The sequence below is a fragment of the Diabrotica virgifera genome, chromosome 9 (assembly GCF_917563875.1).
Source record: "Diabrotica virgifera virgifera chromosome 9, PGI_DIABVI_V3a".
Lineage (NCBI taxonomy): Eukaryota > Metazoa > Arthropoda > Insecta > Coleoptera > Chrysomelidae > Diabrotica > Diabrotica virgifera.
In genome coordinates this window covers 9,238,443-9,265,034 of record NC_065451.1, presented here as the reverse complement: position 1 = coordinate 9,265,034, position 26,592 = coordinate 9,238,443, and the positions used below count along the sequence as shown (strand labels likewise).

General features: G+C 33.9%; 1 protein-coding gene across 1 annotated transcript in view; it reads right to left on the bottom strand.

Annotated features, from left to right (window-relative positions):
• LOC114332248 (cysteine-rich protein 1) overlaps nucleotides 1-19,748 on the bottom strand; it is a 41,708-nt gene extending 21,960 nt beyond the window's left edge. Inside the window, exon 1 of the mRNA XM_028282008.2 lies at nucleotides 19,530-19,748. Coding sequence (XP_028137809.1) covers nucleotides 19,530-19,569 — 40 coding nt within the window. The 5' untranslated portion in view covers nucleotides 19,570-19,748. The remainder of the gene's footprint in view (nucleotides 1-19,529) is intronic.
• Nucleotides 19,749-26,592: the final 6,844 nt, after the last annotated feature.

The window sequence follows — 26,592 nt, the reverse complement described above, 5'->3', positions numbered from 1 at the left end:
AATGATGCGCGCCAACGGCCACATCATTGGAGGTACATTATCTTCCTTGAGTAAAACTAGTTTATTTACTTGCAGGCCCGATTCTATAAATGGGCACGCTGGGCACGTGCCCAGGGGCGCACGAGCCTGGGGGCGCCAAGAGGGCGCAAGAAAAAAAATAATAAAAAAAATAAAAATTTTAATAATAGTTTAAAATAAACAAATATTTTCTGGAGATCGCGGCAAATTGTAAACAAAAACTACGAATAGCGATTTAATCATTGGGAGGGTATCAGCGTAAAATACACCACCACAACCCGACCTCAACGCCGCGCCCGCGCCGGTCCTAGACGACGGAACAAAGCGGAAGCGCGCCGCTCTACATGTGTCTATTTTTAGCCCGCCCGCCTCCCCCCACCATCCTCACCACAACATCCCTTTTGTCTCTTGACTCCACAGTCAGGTATTAGACACTGGACAGTCTATTGTGGCGTGGTCTTTCCACGGTTGCGCTGTTTGTTTACGTGCATCGTGCATCAGTTCTTTCAGTCGAGCGCTTCGCTGCTTCTTTTTTGATGTGATTGGTGACTAGTGAGTGTAGTAGGCTACTATGAGTGAGAAAAAGAAACCTAGTGGCGCTGAATTCCGTAAACGTGCAAATCAGAGAATAGCGCAAGAGGCGATCTTCCTAAAAAAGGTTCCTAGAATAAGTAATTTCTTTAACGTTGTATCTGATGTTCATACGAGTCAACATAATTCTAATGACAAAAATGTTGACACTCAAAAAAGCTTGCCTCAAAATGAAGCTTCTGCCTCATCATGTTCAGATAACATAAATCCAGCTTCAAATGATCAGAATTTTTGTTCAGCTTCTGAACTATCCTTACCATCCACCACATCTCGTACACATCATTCGCCTAGTAGGCCTAAGCAGGTTACCGTAGAACCACTAAACCCATATTCTAGAAATAGTTTTGATTTTACACTAGATGATCCGGCCACTTGGGACACAAAAAACGATGAACAAGTTCTTCAAATAATCAATTCAAATGTCAAGCAAGATTTGCAAGCAGATTTTTCAAAGTCAGAACGGTACTATAAAAATGATGTTAAAAAAAACCGTAAGCTTTCAGTAAATTTGTTTTCAGGCGAAATCCCGAACGGAGAACGTTTTAGAAGAGATTGGCTTTTGTATTCAAAATCCACTGGTTGTGTATTTTGCATTCCATGTCTTCTCTTTCAACCAGAAAATAAAAGAACTTCTTTTTGTGAAGGTTTCTGTGACTGGAAACATTCATTAACTTTAGCCAAGTCACACGAACAATCAAATGACCACAGGATTAATGTCCTTAAATTAATTTCAAGAAAAAAGTCTCTTTCCGTAGAGTCCTTGGTCTCTTCACAGCATCAACAAGAGGTGAAGTATTGGAGAGACGTTCTAACTAGAATAGTGACAGTTGTAAAATTTTTGGCATCTAGAGGACTTCCGTTTCGAGGTGACAATCAAGAATTATGTTCAACTTCCAATGGCCTTTATTTAGGATGCCTTGAGCTAATTAGTGAGTTTGATCCATTCTTAGCACAACATTTCACTAAATACGGCAATAAGGGTAAAGGAAATGTATCATACTTGTCATCAGACGTATGCAATGAATTTATTACCGTCATGAGCAACGAGGTGCTTCGTACAATAATTGATGAGATTAATCAAGCACGATATTTTGCCCTGGTTGTTGATTCGACACCTGATGCGTCACATAGTGACCAGCTGGCGGTAGTTTTACGGTATGTGTCCCTAAAAGATGCTTGTGCCACAGAGGGGCTTGTAAAACTCTTGCCACGTATATCGCACAAGTCTGAAGGTCTTGAAGAGGCAATCCTTTTGTCTCTTCAAGATCTGAAACTGGACATTCGAAATTGTCGTGGCCAAAGTTATGACAATGCATCAAACATGTCGGGCCCTTACAGTGGATTACAGTCAAGGATTAAACGAATAAACCACCTTGCAGATTATGTTCCGTGCGTCGCACATTCCCTTAATCTTGTAGGCAGCTATGCGGCCGAAAAGGCTTGTGTGGAGGTTGTAATCTTTTTCAACTTTGTTCAAAACCTCTTCAATTTTTTTTCAGCATCTACGCATAGATGAAATGTCCTAAAAGCATTAATAGGGAAGAGCAATGATGGAAAACCACAAAAAGAAAAGAAAACTCTGATGTTAAAATCCATGAGTGACACTAGGTGGTCAGCCAGGTCCGACGCACTACTTGCTTTGGTTACCAGCCATAAAGAAATCAAAGCTGCCCTTGAAGATTTGATTAAGGATAAAACACAAACACCAGACACACGGCTGACAGCAGAAGGGTTTGTTTAAACCTTGGAGAATTTCCAAACAGTTCTTTTAATTGTAATTTGGAATGATATCTTGCAAAGAGTGGACAAAGTTAGCAAAACGTTGCAAACAGAAGAATTAGACCTACTTGGTGCTACAAAAGAGCTTGAGTCTTTATCGTTGTTCTTAAACGAGAAAAGTGAAAAATTTGATGACTTTGAAGCTGAAGCTTTGAAAATGGCTAATTTAAGTACCCCTTCTTATGACAGAGCAAGAAAACGTACCATGTTTTTTGATGAACAAAGGGATGAACAGTTTGAGAAAATGGATCCTAGAACAAGATATAGAACTGGAGTTTTCAAACCCATTTTCGACCATCTAGTAGTGCAGCTCAGTAGCCGGAAAAATAGTTACGAAAATCTAAGTAAAAGATTTGAAATATTCAGTCAACTTCACGAGAAGAAGTATGAAGATCTAGTGGAACAAGCTAAAAAGGTTGCTCAGTACTACTCCAATGACATTTGCGAAAATGACTTCGTACAAGAGTGTCATCACTTTCAAATGTACATGAAGGCTGAGAAACTGAAGAGAATAAGAGACTGCTACTCATACATCAAAGAAAATAGTTTAACAAGCACATTTCCGAATTTGGAAGTAGCCATTAGGGTGTATTTGACTCTGCCAGTTACAAACTGTTCGGCAGAGAGGAGTTTTTCGGCCTTGAAGAAAATCAAGTCAGAAAATAGAAGTACAATTGCAGATGAAAAGCTAAACAGCTTGATGTTACTGTGCACTCAAAGTGACATAACCTTGAAACTTGACTGTGATAAACTGATTTCCACATTTTCAAACTTGAAAATGCGGAAGAAACCAATGTAAATAGAAACCGATGAACTGATGAACTTACAACAAAGATAATATAACATGAAAGTGTGATGTTATTATTAATATTGAACTAGTATATCAAGATGTAATGTTATAAAGGCAGAGTACAGTGTATATAGTAGAATAATAATTACAATTATAATAATAAGGGTGGGAGGGTGGTCCGTGATACCGTAGTAACAAAACCTATTGATTATTATGCTAATCTGTTATTGTTTAAGCGTCAATAACGGTTTTGTTTTGTTTTACGGTTGCCGGTTGCCAGTCCGGGACACGGCGGGTCCATAGGTGGTGGATAATGGAATATTCTCTATTTGTAAAGAGAATAGGGGTTAGATCCCCCCGAACCAAAACTGGCAAATAAGAAAAAAAGTACAAGAAAAAGCGGAAATCTATTTCGAAATATGGCGCTAGTGGCCGGGTTGTGTTGGCGTATATTTGGTGGTTGGGAGGGGGGGGGGCGCTTGTCAAAATGGTGCCCATAGCGCCAAAGACCCTAAAAACGGGCCTGTTTACTTGCAGGTTAGAATATTCTTCAGCCCATTTAGGCCGGTTCTGAAGGCGATTTAAGTAATCAACCGACCAACGTTTCCAAAAAACTTGTTGAATTTTAGAAATCTGCTGGAAGGTGGAAAGTCTATGTTCGTTTAAATGTGAAAGATCCTTTTCAGGATAAGCGGTGAGAGGAGACCCTATCAGAAAGTGTCCCGGTGTAAGGCAGGTTAAATCTGTAGGGTCATTAGAAACTGGACCTAAGGGCCGAGAATTTAGTATTGCCTCGATTTGACAAAGAATAGTGTTAAACTCTTCTGAAGTGAACAAAGCATTACCCACCAATCTCTTGATATGAAATTTTGCGCTTTTGATGGTGGATTCCCAGATTCCACCCCAATGCGGAGATCGAGGTGGAATGAATTTCCACTTGGTCTCATTTTGTGAAAGAAAGTCACAGATAATATTTACATTATTATTAGTTTAGCACCTAAAAAATTGGTGGCGTTGTCAGTATAGATCACTGACGGATTTCCTCTTCTCGAGACAAAACGTTTTAAAGCGTTCAGAAAGGAGTCAGTAGACAGTCCAAGAACTAGCTCTATGTGAACTGCCTTGGTGACCATGCAAACAAAAACCGCAATGTATGATTTTATGAGTGGAGACTTACGAAACCTTGAGGATTTTATTTGAAAGAATCCTCCGAAATCAATTCCAACTTTCTGAAATGGTCTAGAAACATTTACACGGTCAGAGGGCAAACTTGCCATAATCTGTTGGCAGACTTGATTATTGAATCGAAAACACATATTGCAATTTCGAATGATTTTTTTGATCTCTCTAAGCCCATTAAGGGGCCAAAAACGTAAACGAATATTGCTCAGAACGGTTTGAGCACCAGCATGCCCGAGCCGCCTATGTTCGTACTCTAGTATGAGGGAGGTCGTATGATTATGGGGTGGCAAAAGCAAGGGATGTTTCTGTTGGTAGGGAATGGAGGCGTTACAAAGCCGTCCGCCGATCCTCAGCATTAATAATTCATCGAGAAATGGATTTAAAGATAATAATTGTTTATTTGATAGTTGCTGGTTTGCAGAAAGTTCGGAAATTTCTTTAGAAAAATTGGTTAGCTGAACTTGCCGAACTATAAAATATAGAGCTTGGTCCAATTCTTCAACAGTGAGGGGATCAGATTGTTTGTTTCCTTTTAAACAACTGACAAATCTGAGTACATATGCGATAGTACGACGTAATCGAGAAAAAGAAGAAAATTTTTGAAATAATTGTTCCCAAGGAGGTTTTGAGTTGGCGTTTGTGAGTATATTGGAACGAGTTTTTCTGTGCTCTGTAATAAGCTGATCAGCTATTGGGGGTTCATCAGAGAATTCTAAAGAATGATTAAGAAGAAAAGCAGGACCGGACCACCACAACTTGTTGTCCAGAATTTCTTGGGCTGATAAACCGCGTGATAGAATGTCAGCACTGTTTTCAGCTGATTTAACGTATCGCCACTGACAATTTTGCGTCATTTCTTGAATTTGAGCAACTCTATGCGATACGAACACTGACCATTTACTAGGGTGTGCCCTGCACCAACATAAAGCGACCTGAGAATCGGTCCACAAATTTATTGAGTCATACTCTAATTTATTTTCGAAGACTTGTAGAATTTTGTTTACAAGTTTCGCCAGCAAGAGCATAGCGCAAAGTTCTAACCTTGGAATGGTAATTGATTTAAGTGGGGCGACCCTAGATTTTGAAGATACTAAAGTAGAAGAAATATCATTGTCAGAATAAAGAACTCGAAAATAAATGAAAGCACCATAAGCCTCTATGCTTGCATCAGAAAAGCCATGAATTTCTATTTTGCTAATAGTTTTCGGACGAAAATATTGTCTAGCTATTTTTTGTTGTGAAAGCAAGGGGATATGTTCAATAAAATTATGCCAATCTTTAAGAATGCAAGCGTCGTTTATTACGGTGTCCCAATGAAACTTTTTGAACCATAATTTTTGCATCAGTATCTTACCTTTTACTATAACAGGATTTATCAAGCCTAACGGATCATAACATTGAGCTAAGATAGAAAGTATTTTTCTTTTGGTAACTGGACCGTGCACGATTTCTTGGGGCACGGAAATACAAAGAGTATCTTCTGCTGTACTCCACTTTAGCCCAAGAACTTTACTTGGGACTTCATCCATGTTTATGTCATAATCAGCTTTTTGATTTTCCGAAATGTCTTTGGAAATATTTTTAAGAAAATAATCACTATTTGAACAATATTTATGCAACTCAAACCCATGCTTATTTAAGATGGTATTTAATTGAGAGTATAAATTGAAAAGTTCGTTGTGATTATATGAACCACAAAGGCCATCGTCCATATAGAATTGATTCAGAATTGCATCAGACGCAAGAGGAAATTCTAAAAAGTTTAGACAAGCAATTTCTTTAAGAACCCTTGTTGCCAAGAACGAGGCTGAATTGGTTCCAAAAACTACAACATCGAGTTGGATACATTTAAAGTCTTCATCAGGGTTTTCTCGCCATAAAATGTTTTGAAGAAAAGTTTGTTCTGGGTTCACGAGGACCTGTCGGAACATTTTTTTAATATCTACCGTGAATACAAAAGGAAAAAGTCTAAATCTACATAGAATGTCATACAATTCTGGCTGGACCTGATATCCCTTTAAACACACGTCGTTTAAGAAATACCCTGAGGAACTTTTGGCGCTGGCGTCCATGACAACGCGCAAACGCGTTGTTAAACTTGATTCTCTAACTACACCTAAGTGCGGAATAAAATATTTATTTTCAGATTTGGCATTTAGCAAAGTTAGGGGTACATAATGAGCATGTTTAAGTTCAATTAATTCATCAATAACTTTTTTATAGTCTTGATAAAAGTTGCAATTAGTTTTAAATTTATTTTCTAAAGAAATGAAACGCTTTCTGGCCATGTAATAAGAATTTCCTAACTTTAGATTTTCTGAAGGTGATTTCAGCGGCAAACTTACTTGAAATCTACCATTTTGTAAAATTTTGGTTGTAGAACGGAATAGGTTTTCAGATGCCTCATCAGCTTCTGAAAGATAGAATTTATTGGAAATTTCCTCGATTTCCCAGAATTTTTTCAAACGACTGTCTAATTGTAATGTAGAAAGAAGTGAATTAGATTCAGTTAAAACTTCTGAACTACTGTCTGTAACAGATATATTGGATACAGTAAAATGATCAGGAACTGTACCAGCTACCACGAAACCTAAGTGAGACTCTTGTAAGACTGGAAGATTTTTGCCAAGTCTGACGAAGTTAGGTAAAATAATATCGTAATAAAGATCCAAACCAATTAGAATGTCAATTTCAGAAGGCTTAAAAAATTCGTCGTCTGCTAGAAAGAATTGTTCCGGAATATTTAATTTTTTCACTAGTATTTTTGATTGAGGGAGAGCACAAGTAATCTCGGGTAATACAACTACTGAAAAATGAAAACTTCTTCGACGATCATAATTGGAAAATATGGTTATATCTGACATTTTAGTACAAGTCGAGCCACTCCCTCCTATTCCTGATATATGTACTGACTTGTTATACGTATCTAATTGTAACTTGTTCACAAGCTTCTCTACGATAAATGAATTTTGGGATCCTGTGTCCAAAAGAATTTTCGCTATGCAGAAATTAGCGTTTTTACCAAGTAAGGTTACTTTTGCAGTACCCAGAAGAATATGACTATTTTTTACTGACTGAACAGAGTGATTCGCTGAATGATTATTTGCGGTAGGGTTATTTTCCGTAAAATTTCTCGAAGGACCTTGAAAATTTGTTATTCCTGAATTTTCCTGTACTGGTTGGATATCCAGAGAACGGGTTTGAAGATTTGAATTACTATCGAGATGAGAAGATGAATTATTACCATTTTGAACATGAGCAGTATTATCTAAATACGAACTATTAGATGAGATTAGAGAGCTATGGTTACCTGCGTAGCTATTAGGTTGAGAATTTGAACCATTATTATATAGAGAATGTGAATGACGCTTACTACTAGTCATTGGCGGAGAATGTTGATTTTCGCCGATTTTTATGTGCATTAACGAATTGTGTGACTTGGAGCAAAAAGAACATTTTTTAGAGGATTTACACTCTTTCAAATTGTGTTTACCAAAACAATTTATACATAAATTCTTTGCCCTAATAAATTGCAATTTGGCGGAATGAGATATATCTTTAAACTCAGAGCAAGTGTAAATTTTATGGCCCTCCTTGTTACAGTAGATACAAATTAATTGAAATTGGCGATTTGAAGTTGCCTCATGCATTGTCGAATGAGATGAGAAATTTTTTCTGGTAGTTTTAGGACTAGAAATTTCAACATTTTCCAGAATTACTGCACGTTTTTCTAAGAATTCTAAGAAATGATTTAAAGTAGGTATTTCATCGTGATTCCTCTCAGATTCATATGCCTTAGCCGACTGAAAATCTAACTTCTTTTTTAGAATGAATATAAGTGTTAAGTCAAATAAATTTTCGGAAGTTAAATTCAAATTTTTTAGTGACAAAATATTCTTTTGAATTGTAGTGATTAATTCTCTTAATGTGTCTGACTTACATTTAGAAATATTATTACAATCAAAAATTGCTTGCAAATAAGAATTTATTATGGCGAATTTGTTGTCGTATCTCTTCTTTAAAATATTTAACGCGATTACAAAATTTTCATTAATTATCGGTAATGAATCTATAAGTTGAAGGCTTTCACCTTTTAAATAACTCTTTAAGTACACGAGTTTTTGGACATCTGTTAATGTCTCATTTTTCACTATGAGCGCATCGAAGAGCTCGATGAACGATTGAAAGTCTCTAATATGACCTGAGAATTGTGAAATTTTTATATCCGGAAGACGAACTGTTATTGGAGCACTACAAGAACCCTCACTGGATGAACTAGATCTTATCTGAGAAGGTGCAGCTTTTAATTTATTAACACAAGCGGTCAAATCGCTTACAAGTTTGAAATATTGATTTTCTGTAAACTCTCTATCTTTTTCTTCTTTGCCTGTATTTGATGCAAGGAATTCGATTTCATTTTGTGCTTTTTCATAATCATGAAATATTAAATGAAGTCTACTTAATCGCGTCTCGAACTGGGTAACATCTAATTCTACGTCTTTTTTGGCTATAAACCAGTTAGACATACGAGTAAGAGAAGACTTAGCAATTTTTCTATATTTTTTGAACTCATCCATTTTTATTAAAGATATTGGAACACGAAAATGTCTTTGAATCACAGAATTTATTGATTTTAATGTCTTTGAATAACTGATAGCCAAATAGAATAATGAAACGAAGGGTATATAAATGGACTTATCTCACCCAGTATATCCTTTTGTTGTTGTGTCGGCGAATAATCTTGAAGAACTTTCCATAAGTTTTATGCTGGTCAAAAATCCGGCTCGATGTAGGCCAAATGAAGAAATATCGCTTTGGTATTAATTCCCAAATCGTTTTCTCCGTCTCTTGGTTGTAGAATAAATTACTTCTTTTTCCTAATTGGTTTATTTAAAAAGATTACACTTACTAAAGCTAAGTTTAGCTTTTACGCCAGACACATCGAGAATTAATATTGTACAAAAAAGTTCCAAATATTAATTTGGACTTAATTATGAACTATTATAATTGAAAAAGCTATCGTTTTTTAAATATATGTAACATTGACAAATATTTTATTTAGGAATTGTCACTCATTTTTTGAGATAGATTTTTTAAGAAGGCCAAAATCGTGTATTAAATGTGACATAATTTTAGGGGCGTAATAAAGCAAAGATTAGAATTTGGATTATATAATAAAGTTTCAACAGATGTAATTGCATATTAGAATATAGTTTTTAATTCCAAACAACTTTTAATAATAACAATTTTCAATATTGTGAAAAATAAAGCTACTTTACTCTTGAGTGAAATTGAAACTTTTTGACATACCTCGTATAACGTTCATAAAATTTGATATCTGATGGTTAAATCTTAGGTTTTGGACCATGCAGAACTTTTTATAAAGAATAAATTTTTTTCGTAAAATTAATAATAAAACATAAAATAAAATTTTTATTTTTAATTCAGTTGCAATGCGAAGGCAAAACAATCTTACTTTTCAGTTAGAATACGGAGCGCAGTCCAGTCCCTTGAATCGCGATTTTCGGCTCTTATTGGAGCCTCATCGGAAAGAACGTAGGCTTGTTCTCTACAATATGGAGACTACGTTCTTTCCGATGAGGCTCCAATAAGAGCCGAAAATCGCGATTCAAGGGACTGGACTGCGCTCCATATTCTAATTTAAAAGTAAGATTGTTTTGCCTTCGCATTGCAACTGAATTAAAAATAAAATTTTTATTTTATTTTTATATTGGTCTTTACTCCTTCGAGTAACTAGGTCCATTTTCTGTTGGAATTTACCAGCTGAACAGACGGGGTCGTGAATTGTAAGTTTTTTGAATTCCTTCTTGTCTTCTTCGCTTCAGCATCCATTTGGCTTGCAAATTTTAGAAGCTTTGGAGGTGTTACCAAGGAAATGGACCAATATATTTTCAATTTAAAAATCTTTTAGTAATATTTTAATATTTTCTAAATATTATTAATAATGCTATTAGGATCGAAAACTTCATCATCTAATAATAAAACAGTTTTCCATATGGATACAACTTACAGGGACATACTGTATATGTTGTACTAGGTCAAACAACCAGACAACTCCCAGAAATTAAAAGTCCTTCCCAATAAGTGTTTATATGGCTTGGGAACACAGATGGCCCGAAAACTACCCAGAAAAATTAAAGTGACTGTCTCTATAAAACACTAATAAAACCAGTGCTAACACATGGAGCAGAAACTTGGTTGCTTATAAAGAATGACCAACAACAGCTTAAACGTTCGAGAGAAAAATCGTAAGAAGAATATAATATGGAGAAATAAAAGAGCAAGGTGTGTGGCACAGGCATAGTTTTTGATTCTTGATAAACCAGGACCGTAAGTACGATTTTGGGGGCCCCAGGGCAAACGTGATCTGGGGGCCCCCTACCGGGAGGCCTGAAGGGTTTAGGCCTCCAGTGCAAGGGGGGTCCGGAAAATGTTTGATATTTAACCCCTTGAAAACGCATTTTAATGCATTCCATGACTGAAGTTTCTAGTACCTACATATTGCTATTTTAGTTGACAAAAGCAAAAAAATTTGAAATCACCTTATTTTAAGAGCTAAATAATTTTGCAAGTACCATCAATATAACAGAAAAGGCTTTATAGGGACAAACAAGTCAAATACAAGCAATGAAAGAAGAAAATAAACGGTTTTATTACGCCGAAATAACTAATTTCCTAAGTAATAATTTAAAATTTTTATGTTAAGGTCTCGGAGGCCCCAGCTTAGCTCAGGCCTCAGGGGCCCCTGTTCTGTTCCAATTGCATTTTAGTTGAAAAGATCAATTTCCCCAGTAAGAAATTAAAAGTTTATGTTGAGGTTTAGGGTGGCCCTGTAAGGTCTTTTTAAAATTGTGTCATTTGAAAATATTTCGTTGGGATCGGCTTTTAAAATACATATCTTTATATTTCTCATTAAAATCTATGCACGGCTAACCAAACGAAAGCCCCTGCGGGGCCGCCTCTGCCCGGGGCCCCGGGGCACTGCCCCGGTCGCCCCAATGGTAGTTACGGCCCTGTGATAAACGTACCTGGGCCCGGATTCCGTGCACTGTAGATATCTACACCTCGCTTTCTATCGATGTCAATTTTCGTAAAAATATTTGAATTTTTAGCTTTAATTGAATTATTTTCTAGTTTTGCTAGGTTATACTCTAATTGATGCTGAAGTGACACTTAGTAAAACAAGAAAATATTTGAATTAAAACTAAAAATTCAAATATATTGACATTAATAGAAAGCGATCGGCGCGATGTCAATATATTTTAATTTTTAGTTTTAATTCAAATATTTTCTTGTTTTACTAAGTGTCACTTTAACATCAATTAGAGTATAACCTAGTAAAACTAGAAAATAATTCAATTAAAGCTAAAAATTCAAATATTTTCACAAAAATTGACATCGATAGAAAGCGACGTGTAGATATCTACAGTGCACGGAATCCAGGCCCTGTTTCTTTTACACTTTCTTCACATATTATCTGTGACGTATCGACCCCGTGGAAATCTTACTCAAAGTACAATCTATGCTTCTGATCACATTCTTCGATTTCTTTGATTAAATTTGATATTATTAAAATTTTTAATAATACCTGTGATAGTTATCTATTTTAATCTTTTGTGCAATGTACATAAATAACATTGTATTTTTTAATATTATTACTCCTGTGGGCGGAATACATTTACTTTTTTTTTATATTAACTGTGAATACCATTCGACAAAAAAAATCGGTGATTCACTATTGACAATGAATCTCTTAACGAATGAATCAATAGCTCGGTTAAAAAATTACGTAATTATGGAAAGGTTTGGCATTGCCGTTGAATGAGTTAAAGTTAAACAATTTAATCCTAAAAAGGAAATACCAGTTAACCCAATTGAGGTCAGTGGTACATGCGATTTTTGATCAAAACATTCATTAATTATGCGTGCACTAAAAATAAGACAAATTCGGCATCCATATACGTTGTTATTACATTACATTACAAACTGTTTACAGTTGCTTAACATTTTACATGTTGATGACAAAGTAATCAATATTGTTTATAAATACATAAATCATTGTGTCCACACCTACAGAAAATCTATTAGCTGAATGCATTTCTATGCTTGAAAATCTCCAAAATCAAATTGATTATATCCTTATCTTGTACGGAATGGGAGCATGGACATTAAAGGCCAGCTCCATTAACAAACTTAAAACCTTTGAAATGTGGTGCCTGCCTGAAAAGACATGGCTGCGTAATAGGCCAGGGTAATAAGACAAAAATATACCCTGTTCGTGACACTTCAGCAGCCAGGGTACTGAAGCGTTTTTTCGACAGGTAATACCTATAGGAACAAATTGTAACTCGCGGCCATTTTTATTTATAAACAATTAACTGTCAAAAAATGGCATTTTTCCCTTTTTTTTTCAAATCAATGGAAAACAGTGAAACTTATGATTTTTTTAGTACAAATATCTTTGAGATTATGGAAAAAGCTTTAAAATGACATATTACAAAGTTTGATATACTCATTTATTGTTAATATAATTGCGAAAAAAGGGCGGAATTGCAGAAAAAATTATTTTCGCAATAACTGTTGTAAAAATTAGTGTACAGGTTTTGAAATTTTTGTCAAATGAGGGTTATTTGGTGCTTAATATGTGATAAAAATTTCAAAGCGATTCATTCAATTGTTTAAATTTTATTCGAATTGTTTATCCCAGAGAGCATTTTTTTTGCAATAACATAAGTCAGAAAAAAATGACGTTAGAACCATTCCACAGGTGAGAAATGGAAGAGCATGAACTATATTTTCAACTTGGTTTAAAAGAAGCGAATAAAAATGCATTTATTAGTAATAAATAATTATGCAAAAGTACCGTAAATCTTTCCTTATAAACTTTTTGGATAACTTTTTCCAAAAAAATTAACTTTTTTACCCTGTTTTAAGTGCACAACTACCAAGTAATGTTATTTATATCATAATTGATAAAGAATTGTAATAAATATATATAATTTCTTATATAACAAAATAAAAAGTTTATAAGGAAAGATTTACGATACTTTTGCATAATTATTTATTACTAATAAATGCATTTTTTATTCGCTTTTTTTAAACCATGTTGAAAATATAGCTCATGCTCTTTTATTTGACACCTGTGGAATGGTTCTAACGTCATTTTTTTCTGACTTATGTTATTGCAAAAAAAATGCTCTCTGGGATAAACAATTTAAATAAAATTTAAACAATTGAATAAATCGCTTTGAAATTTTTATCACATATTAATCACCAAAGAACCCTTATATGACAAAAATTTTAAAGCTGTACACTAATTTTTACAATAGATATTGCGAAATTAATTTTTTTTGCAATTCCGACCTTTTTTCGCAATTATATGAACAATAACTGAGTATATCAAACTTTGTAATACGTCATTTTAAAGCTTTTTCCATAATCTTAAAGATATTTGTACTAAAAAAACCATAAGTTTCACTGTTTTCCATTGATTTGAAAAAAAAGGGAAAAATGCCATTTTTTGACACTTAATTGTTTATAAACAAAAATGGCCGCCAGATCCTACGCAGGAAATAGTTACAATTTGCTCTTATAGGTATTACCTGTCAAAAAAACGCTTCAGTACCCTGGCTGCTCGAGTGCCATGGGAAAACCTTATTACCCTGGACTATAATATTCGCCAATGGACAGGAATCTACAGCTATGAAATGCTTCGCAATGCTGCTAAAAACAGAATAATTGAATCCCGACTATCTAACATCTCACCCGACAAGATAATGTACGGTGGACGTCTACGCAGAAATGCACAGCACCTTAAGAAGAACAAGATATCTTTATCAACAAGAGGTATTAGACACAAATTCTATAGAATCAATTGAAGCTTATGCTAGAGCTGATATATAATGTATGTAATAAAATTGATAGGTTTCAATATATATGAGAAAGAGTTCACCGAATATTGAAGAACAGAACCAGAATTCTTGAGAGAAAGCAAGAATATATGACAACTGGAGGTAAACGATAGATACAATAAGAATAATTGATAACAACTTGTCAAAACAAATACCTATTAATAGAGGAATACGACAGGGCTGTTTGTTGTCTCCTATATTATTCAATTTGTACTCTAACTCATAAGTATTCGTCAGCAAAGCGTTTGAAAACATACAAGAAGATATATAAAATTAATGGTATTAAAATATCAAGCATCAGATATACAGATAATAACAATTTTGATGGTAGACTCAGGCTTCAAAAGCTTATCGACAGATTTATCTTACGATAACAAAATTTAACGTGAAAATAAACAGTGCTAAGACCAAAGTGGTGATATCAGAATGTTCCAATGCATATTACATCAAATAGTAAATTTCTTGGAATAAGCAAATAAAAGGTAAATAGACTGACAAGATGTCTTAAATAATACTACATATATGGCTAAACCGACATACATATTAACACTGACATGAAGTCAAAAATTTATAAAGCCAGTGTAAGACCAATTATGACATATGCATCAGAAACAAGACCCAATACAGCCACAACACAAAGACTACTAGAAACGGTAGAAATGAGAGTACTGAGACAAATTACAGAATTACAAAAGATGAAGTGACAACCTTCCATGGAGGTATCAATAGTATAATGAACAAGCAAGAAGTAAATAAAATAAAGTACCTGTACCTAGGTTGGTGGATAAACAAAATCTCGAGTTTCAATGCAAAATTGAACAAGCAGAAGGCGCATTCATACATACGAAAGGACTAGTTTGCTACCCATACATCAACTTAGGACTTGGGATATGGTTGTTTAAAGGCTTTAAAGTGTTTGGCCAACTATGCTATACGGAGCAGAATCATGGACACTCACAATTCCAGAGAACAGAATTCCATACCATGAAAGTTCACAAAACATCATACCTTGGATACCTATTAAGGAATCGGAAATATTTCCTCCCCCAATTCATAATAATAGTTAAAATTAAAGGAAAACGCTGAGTCGGTAGGGAAAAACTCTCTTGGATCGGAAATACGCGTCATTGAATGGGTTTAAATTATCAAAAACTAATAAGAATAGCAGAGAAGAGAGAAAATTTTACCCAAGTAATTGCTAACATTCATTAATTCAAAAGGGCACCGTAATAAGGAGAAGAAAATAGACGAAGGAGAGCGTATCAAAGTAACAGAGGAATTTAATAACAGCTTGTATCAGTCGCCATAAGGCAATAAGTCGACAAATACTCAGTTTCCTAGACCGTTTGTTTTATCGTAATTAACTGTACAAACAATTATTTTTTTGAATATTTAACATGTATGTTACACTTGAGAAGATAATTAGAATATAATACTGTTATCATAAAACCATATTAAAGCCATTTAATTTATCTTTATATTTATATCAGTAAATTCCTTATTATATTAATCGTTACATTAGCTAATAAAAAATTTTTATCAACATTTTTATCAAGAATAATATGATTTCGCGGCAATACAAGGATATAGAAATCTTTGTCAAATGAGGAAGTTGGTAATTGTGATAATATGCTAACGTATCATGGATAAAAACTATATTTAACTATTTATGTAACTATTTAGGATTTTTATTATACACTGCCCCACAAAAATTAACTGGACCTCTGGATAGGAAAGACTAAGGGCAAAAAACCCTATGAAAAATTGGTTTCTTAGACTTCAAGTGCTTCTAGAGTTGACAGTGACTGATACAGCTTTGCCTAGGAAACTGGCAGATATTCATGGTACCATAGTTTTACCTGATACCGTGAATTAAGCACAAGGTTAATGGATCAAAACGTATTATCTTATGCAATTGATAAAGGCCCTGTATTGGAGGCAGTTTATCCAAGAAAAGGCTTAGAATTCTCTCGTGCTCATACAGATTGAGGTATGAAAGATTGTAGAAACGTTCTTCAATTGATGGTCGCCAAGAAGTATGGAGAAGGCCTTGATAATACTATGCTATGCTCAATGTTGCTAGATGTAGTGGTATACAGTACACAGTGGAATACAGGTGTGGAGCGGCATTTCTTTGGAACCACATACAGATCTTGTTATGTTAGGGGGAAGTGGCCTTAATGCTGATAGGTACATTACGGAATTTCTGGAAGAATATGTTGTAGCTTATATTATATATGCAATTTGTAGGTGAAAAATCTCTCCTAAGAATAATACTCGGCCGCACATAGCCAGACATTGGTATTCGGGTACTAGCCTGGCCTCCTAGAAGTCCGGACCTTTACCCCATAGAGCATTTGTGAGACAACTTGGGCAGTTAGGCACAGAAATGGCAAGTTTAATACTGTGGTAGGTTTATTAGAACTGGCGCTGGTAAACGAGGTAATCGTGACGAATACTGCAAAACAAGATTGCTGCTTTGAATTTGTGTGCGCCAGAAAGATCTGTCTGATTTGTCACAATGACAATTAAGGACACAAAATATAAAAAATCGGCTAGACCTGCATAATGCATCAAATGTTTCAGAAAGCCATCAATGGCGAGGAACTACCTGAATAGTGGACAAATGCTTACATTAAATCAATATTTAAAAAAAAGGAGAGTCAAGAAAATGCTAGAAAAAGAAACTCAAAGAAGATATCAGTGGTACAATTGTCGAATACTAAGTAGAGTTTACTGCAGGACGGTCTAGTACCAAACGAACCAAGAAGTAATCGAAAAGAAAATGGCAAGAACAGGACAATCCACAAGAAGTATGAAGATGCCAAGTTGTGGAACGCTATGGAAGAGATCTAGATATACCCCAACAGTAAAAACATGTATAGAAGTAATATAGTACAGGGGCTGCTGTAGGGCAGCTCCCCTTTGCCAACGTTTTCTAAAATATTTTATAATAGACCCTTAAACCGTAAGAGGGGAAATGTAAAGTAATGGGGCTCTCAATAAGAGATGGCCATTTATATATATGGTATTGTCGAAGCGAAGATCGGTGGAATATGCGCGTTTTATCAATGAAATTCGATATTTTTAAGATATTCCAGAAGCCGCTAGAGATAAAATGTTTTAATGACCTATTAATCATTCATAAATACTCAACGGGTATTAGTACAGTTAAAATAATTAAGACGATAACCGGACAACATTGATTTAATGAGTAAAATTTAGTTTTTTTTTACTTTAATGACAAAAAAGCAAGCCCATTCGCAGAACCCAATTAAAAATTATTTTGCACATCATATTTGAAACATTATTTGGTTGAAAAATCTCATTTTTGTTGGCAAAAAAAATATATTAATTTGTTTGGACTAAATTACAGTTGTGCTTATCTTAAAAAGGATATGTTACTATCAACATTCGCACAGTGTTGCCAAACTGAATTTTGTTATTTTGGGTGTAAATTTTTTCCACGGATCTCCGAGGGTACAATACATTCCATGTCAAATCATTCAGGCAAAAAATTTTGGATCTCCGATTTGTCTGAAAATTGGTATATAGCTTCTGCGGGACGTAAAAATAAGATATTTAAAGTCAAAAAATCTTCTTGAAATCTTCTTTAAAGTCCTATGTTTTGTCTATCTGTGGGCAAATTTTCAGCCAAATCGATTATGATGTATTTTGGGAATGGAGAAAAATGTAAAAAACGGTATTTTAACGTTTTCTTACACTATAAAATTTAATCAAAAGCTTGTTTTGAATCAAAGTAACTTGTTATAATGCCATATAATGACATTTTTGAGCGCCTTCTATTAAAATATTATGTTTTCCTTTGATACTTTACGATATAAAATGCAAATTTGTATAAATAAACACCAAATCACTGTAAAATCGCATAAAATAACATTTTGAGAAAAAAAAGAAGATTTTTTGACCTTAAATATCTTATTTTTATGTCCCGCAGAAGCTATATACCAATTTTCAGACAAATCGGAGGTCCAAAATTTTTTTTGCTCCAAAATTGAGTGATTTGAAATGGAATGACCCATATATTAAAATTTGCAAATGCTTAGGTGGCGATGGAGGAATTTTATGGTCAGAAAATTGGAAGAAGATTTTACTCGAATAATGATCTAGAAATAAATCTTCAGAAAGCAGAGCACCTAGCAACCTAGCAAAAGAAGCAGTACAAAATATTAAAGTAGACGAAGGTAGACAAATAAAACAACAGAAGAAGAAATCAGTCCACTGTGTCAAACAAGAACATGTATCAAGCAGTTAAATCTGGTGATATGGGATTTAAACCATAGCATTGTGACTTATGGGGCAGATAGCAAAAAAAAAAAAAAGAAATGACCAGAAAGTTATGGCCGATGAAATGGAACATCGAAGGAGGAGTTGCAAACTTTCAAAAATGGATACAATCACAAACGAGGAAATTAAAAGGAAAATGGGGTAACTAAGAATGTGCCATATACGAGTAGAGCAAAAAAGACTAAATTGGTATGGACGTATCAGATGAACAGATAGAAATAGGTGAATATCGAAAGTAACAGATTGGAATCCCATGAAGAGGAGAATAATAGGCTTACCCAGTAGGTCGTGAAAGGATGAAGTAACGAGACAATGAAAAGATGAGAATTACAGGTCGGTGATAGATGGCGATAAGAAGCATAGAAAGACAGCAATAGCTGTAGAATCCTGGGTGGTTATTTAAAAAGATAGAGTGCTGTCAAACAGAGGTGTAACCAGGATGATCCTAAGGGGGGTTACATCTGAAAGTAGGTCTCTGGGGGTATGGAATAATAATGGTGTTAAGCGTATAGAGCTCAAAGTACATCCAAAATAGGGGGTTATAACTATAACCCCCAAAACCACCCCCTGTCAAATATCAATGTAATATCATTCACGCTTTGAAAGGTTTGCACTCAACAATTGTCGCTAGTATAAATTTGAATTAGAGGATCATATTCAATTAAACAATTCATCCACTAAGTATCTAACTAATCATCCAAACGTGAAACCAAATTGCAGAGACTAAGTGAAAATCTAATATAGTTGAGGTAAAAATTATCAAGCAAAGGACACGAATACAAAAATATATATGTCATTAAACATATAAAAACAGGTGTATGGTGTATTTATATAAATATGATATAAATATCTTATTCTTCAAAATACAAAACTATGAATAAAATATTTTGTAAATTAATAATCACCGAATCATAATATAGAGTACTCACCGAAGTAAACCGGTTTCTCACACTTTGGACAGTTGGGCATTTTTAAATATTCCTGCAGCTCCTGCTAGGTAGAGGTACTCACGAAACTACTACTGCTAGTTCTAAACTAAAGCGACGACGCCACAAACGGAGCAGAACCGAAAACACAAAATACTCTCACTGCCGGTTTATTATTTAATTTTGTCGAAAGTACCCGACTGTGGACGGTTGTACGGCAAGGTAAATGCGATAAATGTATAATATAACGATACAGGGTGATGCGGTTAATAAGAAAGTACTACTGACAAAGTTTACCATCTTGATTTCAATTAGTTTTTGTTTCTGATTACCTTGGAAACTACATACTTGTTTTGCTTATGCTCTTTTTTGCAACAAAAATGATAATCAATATGGCCCTACTTTGTATTTAAGTATTGCTTTTAATAAATGTCTTAAACCAGCAATATTAAGTTTCCATACTAGAGAGACAGACACGTATTAAGATTACAATACCAGGGAGATTTAACATCGAAGAAGAAAAAAGAAAATAGAAAGTGCAATCTCAGCTTACACAATCTCAAAGGTCTGTCATATTTACGAAAGATTTTTTAATCTGAATAGTATGCAATGAGTACTATATCATTACATTAGATTTGTAGACAAACGCAAAAAAGAAAAGTATAATCGGAACGACTCACCAAGCAAAGATATCAAAGACATTCCAACATATAAGTCAACGCAGGAATGTCTGCAGTGCAGACCAGAGCAGACCATAGACAATAAGCAAAGAAGATAGCCTGTGTGGTATGTCATGAAGAATATAAAGGATTCAAATGTACAAAGCTTCTAAGTAAAAGTACGTGAAAGAAACAAAATGGGAACTTTTAAAGGAAAAGAAATATGCGATAGGTGTCTACTACACAAAATGGAAGTACCGTGTTACTCCTCTCATAAATGTACAGAATGTGATTTGGCAGCACCATTCACAGCTTCATATAACATAGGTGGCAACAGTTATGATGAATCCTCAAGGAAATGCGAGAATACCGTGATCTGTCTAAGTCATCAGAAAGAAGACATGCAACTTGCAACGGCGTTAGTACCAGTAAGTAAGAGATACAAAATGAAGAGATTAAGCAGGCCGCTACAAGTTTCCGAATGAGCCAGGGATCCATGCCCAGGTATCTGGAATTGGTAATGAGAACCAACGAAAGTCAAAATGGAGCGTAACAATAAACTTAGAAGCCATTTCAAAAGTGAATTTCACTGAAGACCGAAGCACTTGTGCTAAAAAGAATGACAAACAGTCTACTCGACAAGGAGGTACAAATAAAAGAAAGTAACCATCGGAACTTAGTCCTGGCGGATTCAAATATGTATCAATAAAACGGACTCAATAGATATTCTATTAGGAGCCAAAGAATTATACATTAGGTCATATTCCTCACATCATAGTAATGAATAAGACAATAAATAATACAATGATAAAACTTTATTAGACAATGAATCCAAGTAGTAAAATGAGACGTTTTAAAAGAATAAGACGTTTCATAATGGAGGGAAGTAATAAGAAAAAAGGGATCCGTGCAGGAGAAAATATTTCTGGCTAAAAAATATAACAGATTGAATAGATAGACTGGATAGTGGATACACATTAACTTGACGTATTAAGACAGTCTTCAGCAATGAAAAGGATCATTAAACAGTTTTTCACTTAATATGGTCATTTGATGTAAGAATGTAAAGGTCTTCAAATTCTGCTTGACCCTATACACGAAATAGCAGAGGAAATGAGCATTAACATAAACTCAAACAAAACCAAATTTTTATTCTTTAGTCGTTACCCACATACAGATGCAGAGCTTCATTTAAATGGAATCCAAGTTGAAATAGTTCACAAAATTACATATTTGGGAACTGTCATAACTAGAGAGCGGAATATATGCAAAGTGCATATAGATGCATATATTGCATATTTTCAGACAACAAACACAACATTGCATATTTAAGCTAAACACGATTTATTTTGCATATTTTAAAAATAAATTATATAAAAGTTTAAATTTTTCCTCTCTTAGTTGGAATTTTATAACTTCGATATGAACGAGCTCGTTATTTATCTATATATCGCTCATTATTATCTATCTGGACTTTCCCATTACTACCCGAATTTAACAATTATGGGTGTTCCCAGAAAAATATTATTTTATTAGCGTAGCAAGTCGTAGGTACCTACCTGCTTTTAAGGGTCTAATATTTATTTTGTCAGTTTCCGGCCATTTGTTTAAAGTAAATGTTGTATCGTATTTAGTGTTTTTGAAGTGATTGGTATATATTAAATTTAAATATGTCTACCATTCAAAAAAGTGCTTGGATAAAGTGTTTTCCCGAGTTAAAGCTAAGTGGAGACAAAGTATTTTGCAAGGCATGTTCCAAAATCGTAAGTTACATTCATTTTCACATTTCATTTTTTAAATGAGGAACTGACAAACAAAAGCATCATGTCCCACAAAAGAAATCTTGTTAACACTTTTTCTGCTCATTGTCAAAAAATTCCCGGAAATACAGGGATTACAATTAGAAATAAATTAAAAAATGTTTTAGAAAAAAATGAGGGCTTCGATTGTTTGAGGAAAGTTGTACGTATTTTTGAAGGCAACTTTTCTGAAGATCTGACGACTTGGCAAATTAGTTTACTGCCTAAATTAAAATATTGTCCTATAACATCAGTGTAGATGTAGAACGAACTTTTTCTGTGTCCAAACACGTTTTTAGTGATAGAAGGCAAAAGTTGCTAGTTGAAAATTTTTAAACATATTTGATTATAAATTCATACTATAATTTAGATTCTTAATTTAATTATAATATCAGTTTTTGTGTGTCATTTCATTTGTTTTTATGTGAAAAATAAATATGTATTAAACATATTCCGATGGGTGAGTTGCCGGAATTTAATTAAAAATGAATATAATAAAACAAACTGTAATTTTATTGTTGTAACGAAAATGTGTTTCGTTAGGTCTCTCGGAGAGGGTCGAGTCGGTGTGTGTGTGAACCGTTCACGTGTTGTGTAGTGACTGGTGAAAAAACCACAAACGATAATAATGTTTGTGTTCCTTTTCCCCTGGCCTGACCAGATGAGCAAATAAATCACTAGGTCTGGCGTCTACTTTTACAGTTTTAAGAAAAACAATTTCGAATGCATAGTGAGTTGTTGACACAATAATTGTCTGATAAAGTACTTAATTAATGAGGGTGCAGCTTGTTGTACCGCACAGACGAAAAACAGATGTGACAGGGCAAAGCCATGTCTCTTAACATTTTTGTATTCGAATGACTAACGCTGTTTCGTTTTTTGAGAAAAAATATTAAAATTAAAATTAGCAAAAATAGTAATTAAAGCGTATCGCTATAAACATAAATGTAGGTTGAATTTTTTAAACTAAATGTTTATATTTAATATATTGTTTTATTTTTGAGTATTTTTAATATGCATTTGCATATTTAGACAAATTTAGAAAAAATACCTGCATATTTGTAGTAAAAGTAATGTAATGCGCATATTTTGGTAATGTTGTGTTGCATATATTCCGCTCTCTAGTCATAACCGACCAACTAGATCCAGACATAGAAATACAACGAAGAATAGCAATGACTAAAACTACTTTTATGAAAATGAAGACTTTTTTACAATAATCATCTCAGTTTAGAATTAAGGCAAACAATGGTTAAGTACTATATTAGTGCAGAAGTGTAAGCACTAAAAATATCAAGCATGAATAAAATTGAAGCCTTGGAAATGTGGATTCATAGACGAATGCTGAAGATACCTTGGATAGCAAGAAAAACTAATGAGGAAGTACTAAGGAGTGTCAACAAAGATAGAGCATTGTTAAAGACTGTTTTAAACATTGGACAATGTCTTATCTAGGACATATTGTGAGGGAAAATCGATGTAGAACACTCCAACTGATCCTAAGGCGAAATAGGAGGCCTTAAAAGTGTAGGAAGAAAACAAGTTTCTTGGTTAAAAACATTCGTCAATGGACTCGGATATCAAATAGGTTCATACTTGTTCCATGTTGCAGAAAAGAAGCCTTCGCAAAGGTGGTCAAAAATGTCAGATAATTTTGATATGATACATGAAGAAGAACAATGTAAAAATGAGTGTATGTCAATGTCAAAACTCACTCTTTTTTAGAAATTGGGAGTTTTTATGAATATAAAAAATTCCATTTACTTAGGACAATTAAACCTCGATACACCGTGTAGTGCATTATTTCATTTTAACCATTAGCCTATCTCTTTTTTATAACTGATTGTTTAAACGAGTGTGTAATGTTTATTTATAACCAGTGCTCATCGGTTATGCTTGAATTTGTTATCGGAAATACTTATATACATTTATGCTTTGAATGTTTGCACATATGTTTACCAGAATTATGCAAACTGATAATTGCTTGTATTAGTACATAGTTGTAATTTGTGATTTATTAATATATTGAATGTTTAGTGACAGCTTAACGTCGCTCCCTTATTTATAGCCCAGTCGGGATAGCATTTGACCTTGCATTTGGAGCTGCCCCAAATTTTATTTTTCTAATCTTTAGGGAGGGTGAATATTAGTATAAATTTAAAATCTCGACTGAATTCCACCGTTGCGTTAGCCGCCATCTTGATTTTAAACGACAACCGTTTTAGCTCAATATCTCCGCCATTTTGATTTTTTTGACAAAAAGTGTAGAAACTGAAATTGTTGAAAATGTGATTTTCTATAATTTAATTTATTATAATTTTTTTCGTACGGTCGATATTTTCCGAGTTATGAGGGGAAAATAGTGACAGTTGTAGCATAATTATTGAATTATTGAATTATCTCGTTTATTATTAGTTTTACAACAAATATTTACCTATACAAAAATGAAGAGAATTAAATTTTGTACAATTTTGATGCCGTTCGTTTTTTTGATAAAATCAATATTTAAGTATGTACGTATGTGGTAAAAGTGCGAGCGTAAGACCTGATTGATTTTGTAGCAATTGTTTTTGTTCAATATCTCCGCCATTTTCAACTTTTCGACAAAAAGTGTAAGAACTGAAATTGTTGCAATTACGATTTACTACAATTTTTCGAGAGAACCAGTGGCGGGTCTACAAGGGGGGGAAATGGGAAAATTCCCCCCAACAGGGTCCAAAATTAAAAAAAAAATTGTTGGAACATCACGATATATTATTAGCTGACATAAAACTTAAAATATCGACAGACAAATTCAACCAATAAAACCCGCTAGTTAATAAAATTAAGTGAACTTAATGTATACATATAAAGTCTTTTTATGTCTTTTATATACGTTTGGTTGATGTTTCATTGGAAGTTTCAAAAATTGTATAAAATATAATTTTCTTTATTTTTGTTTATGTACAATTATGTCGTAATTGTTAATAATAAATGAAACAATTCAATAATTATGCTTCCCATCCGCTTCCATTATTTTCCCCCTTAACTCGGAGAATATTGATCGTATAAAAAAATTGTACCAACGAAATTGTAGGAAATTGCATTTCCAACAATAATTTTCTTTCCCCCCATTTATGTCGAAAAGTTGAAAATGGCGGAGATATTAAGCAACAACAGTTCTCATTTAAAATCAATATGGCGGCTAATGCAACCGCGGAATTCAGTCGAGATTTTAAATTTACACTACTATTGATCTCTCCTAAAGGATATAATTATAAAATTTGGGGCAGATCGGATACAAAATTCAATTCAATAACCATGCTCCCCCCACCACTTTTTACTATTTTCCCATGTAACTCGGAAAATATCAACCGCATGAAAAAAATTGTTAAAAAGAAATTGTAGGAAATTATATTTTGAACAATTTTAGTTGAAAATGGCGTAGATATTGAACAAAAACAATTGCTATAAAATCAATCCGGTCTTACGCTCGCGCCATTACCGCATACGTACTACCTTAAATATTAATTTTAGCAAAAAAATGAAGGAGGGCAAAATTGTGTAGAATTTAATTCTCTTCATTTTTGTACAGGTACATATTTGTTGTAAAACTAATAATAAACGGGATAATTCAATAATTCAATAATTATGCTCCAACTGTCACTATTTTCCCCTCATAACTCGGAAAATATCGACCGCACGAAAAAAATTATAATAAATGAAATTATAGAAAATCGTATTTTCAACAATTTCAGTTTCTACACTTTTTGTCAAAAAATTGAAAATGGCGGAGATATTGAGCAAAAACGGTTCTCGTTTAAAATCAAGATGGCGGCTAACGCAACGGTGGAATTCAGTCGAGATTTTAAATTTATACTAATATTGACACTCCCTAAAGATTAGAAAAATAAAATTTGGGGCAGCTCCTAATGCAAGGTTAGGCCTGTTATTCGTCTAACCCGACTGGACTATTAATATAAAACATAAATAATGTACTATGCCGAATTTCTTCACTTCTGACGTTTCTTTTGTGTTTAGTCCTTGAATATTCCAGCCACCACTATTTATTTTTCTTTTCGTCATCGTCTTTTAGTTCTTGTCAAATGCTTTGCGATTGGAATTTTAGCAATATAACACATTTTTGAGGATGCTAAGGAGTTAATTCAGCGCTCCAACCCCCAACTTGGGGGTCCAGGTAATTTTTAGTCAAGGTCTATTAAGCATTCTATTGGGTGTTTTGTTATTATACATTCTTATAATGTGACCTGCCCAGCGCAATATTTTAATTATTGCACAATTTACTACAGATTTACTACAGAAACGTCATAGCGACACAGAGAAGTATACTCTGGTAACAAACAATATTCTTCTCGGTATTTCCTCCTCTTCACTGCTGTCCTCATTTACTTTTATGTTACTTTTTTGTGCATTTATTAATTTTAAGGCCTCTACGCACACTCTACTCTTCGCAAAACATCCAGCATTTCTTGCTCTGTTACTGATAGTAAAATTAGATTAGTGAAATGTCATCAGCAAATATTCTTAAGTTAAATTTCTTAAGTAAAATAATTAAATAAAATATTAATAATCTTAAGTAAAAATTAAAGATTGGTTTGTCTCTTTCCT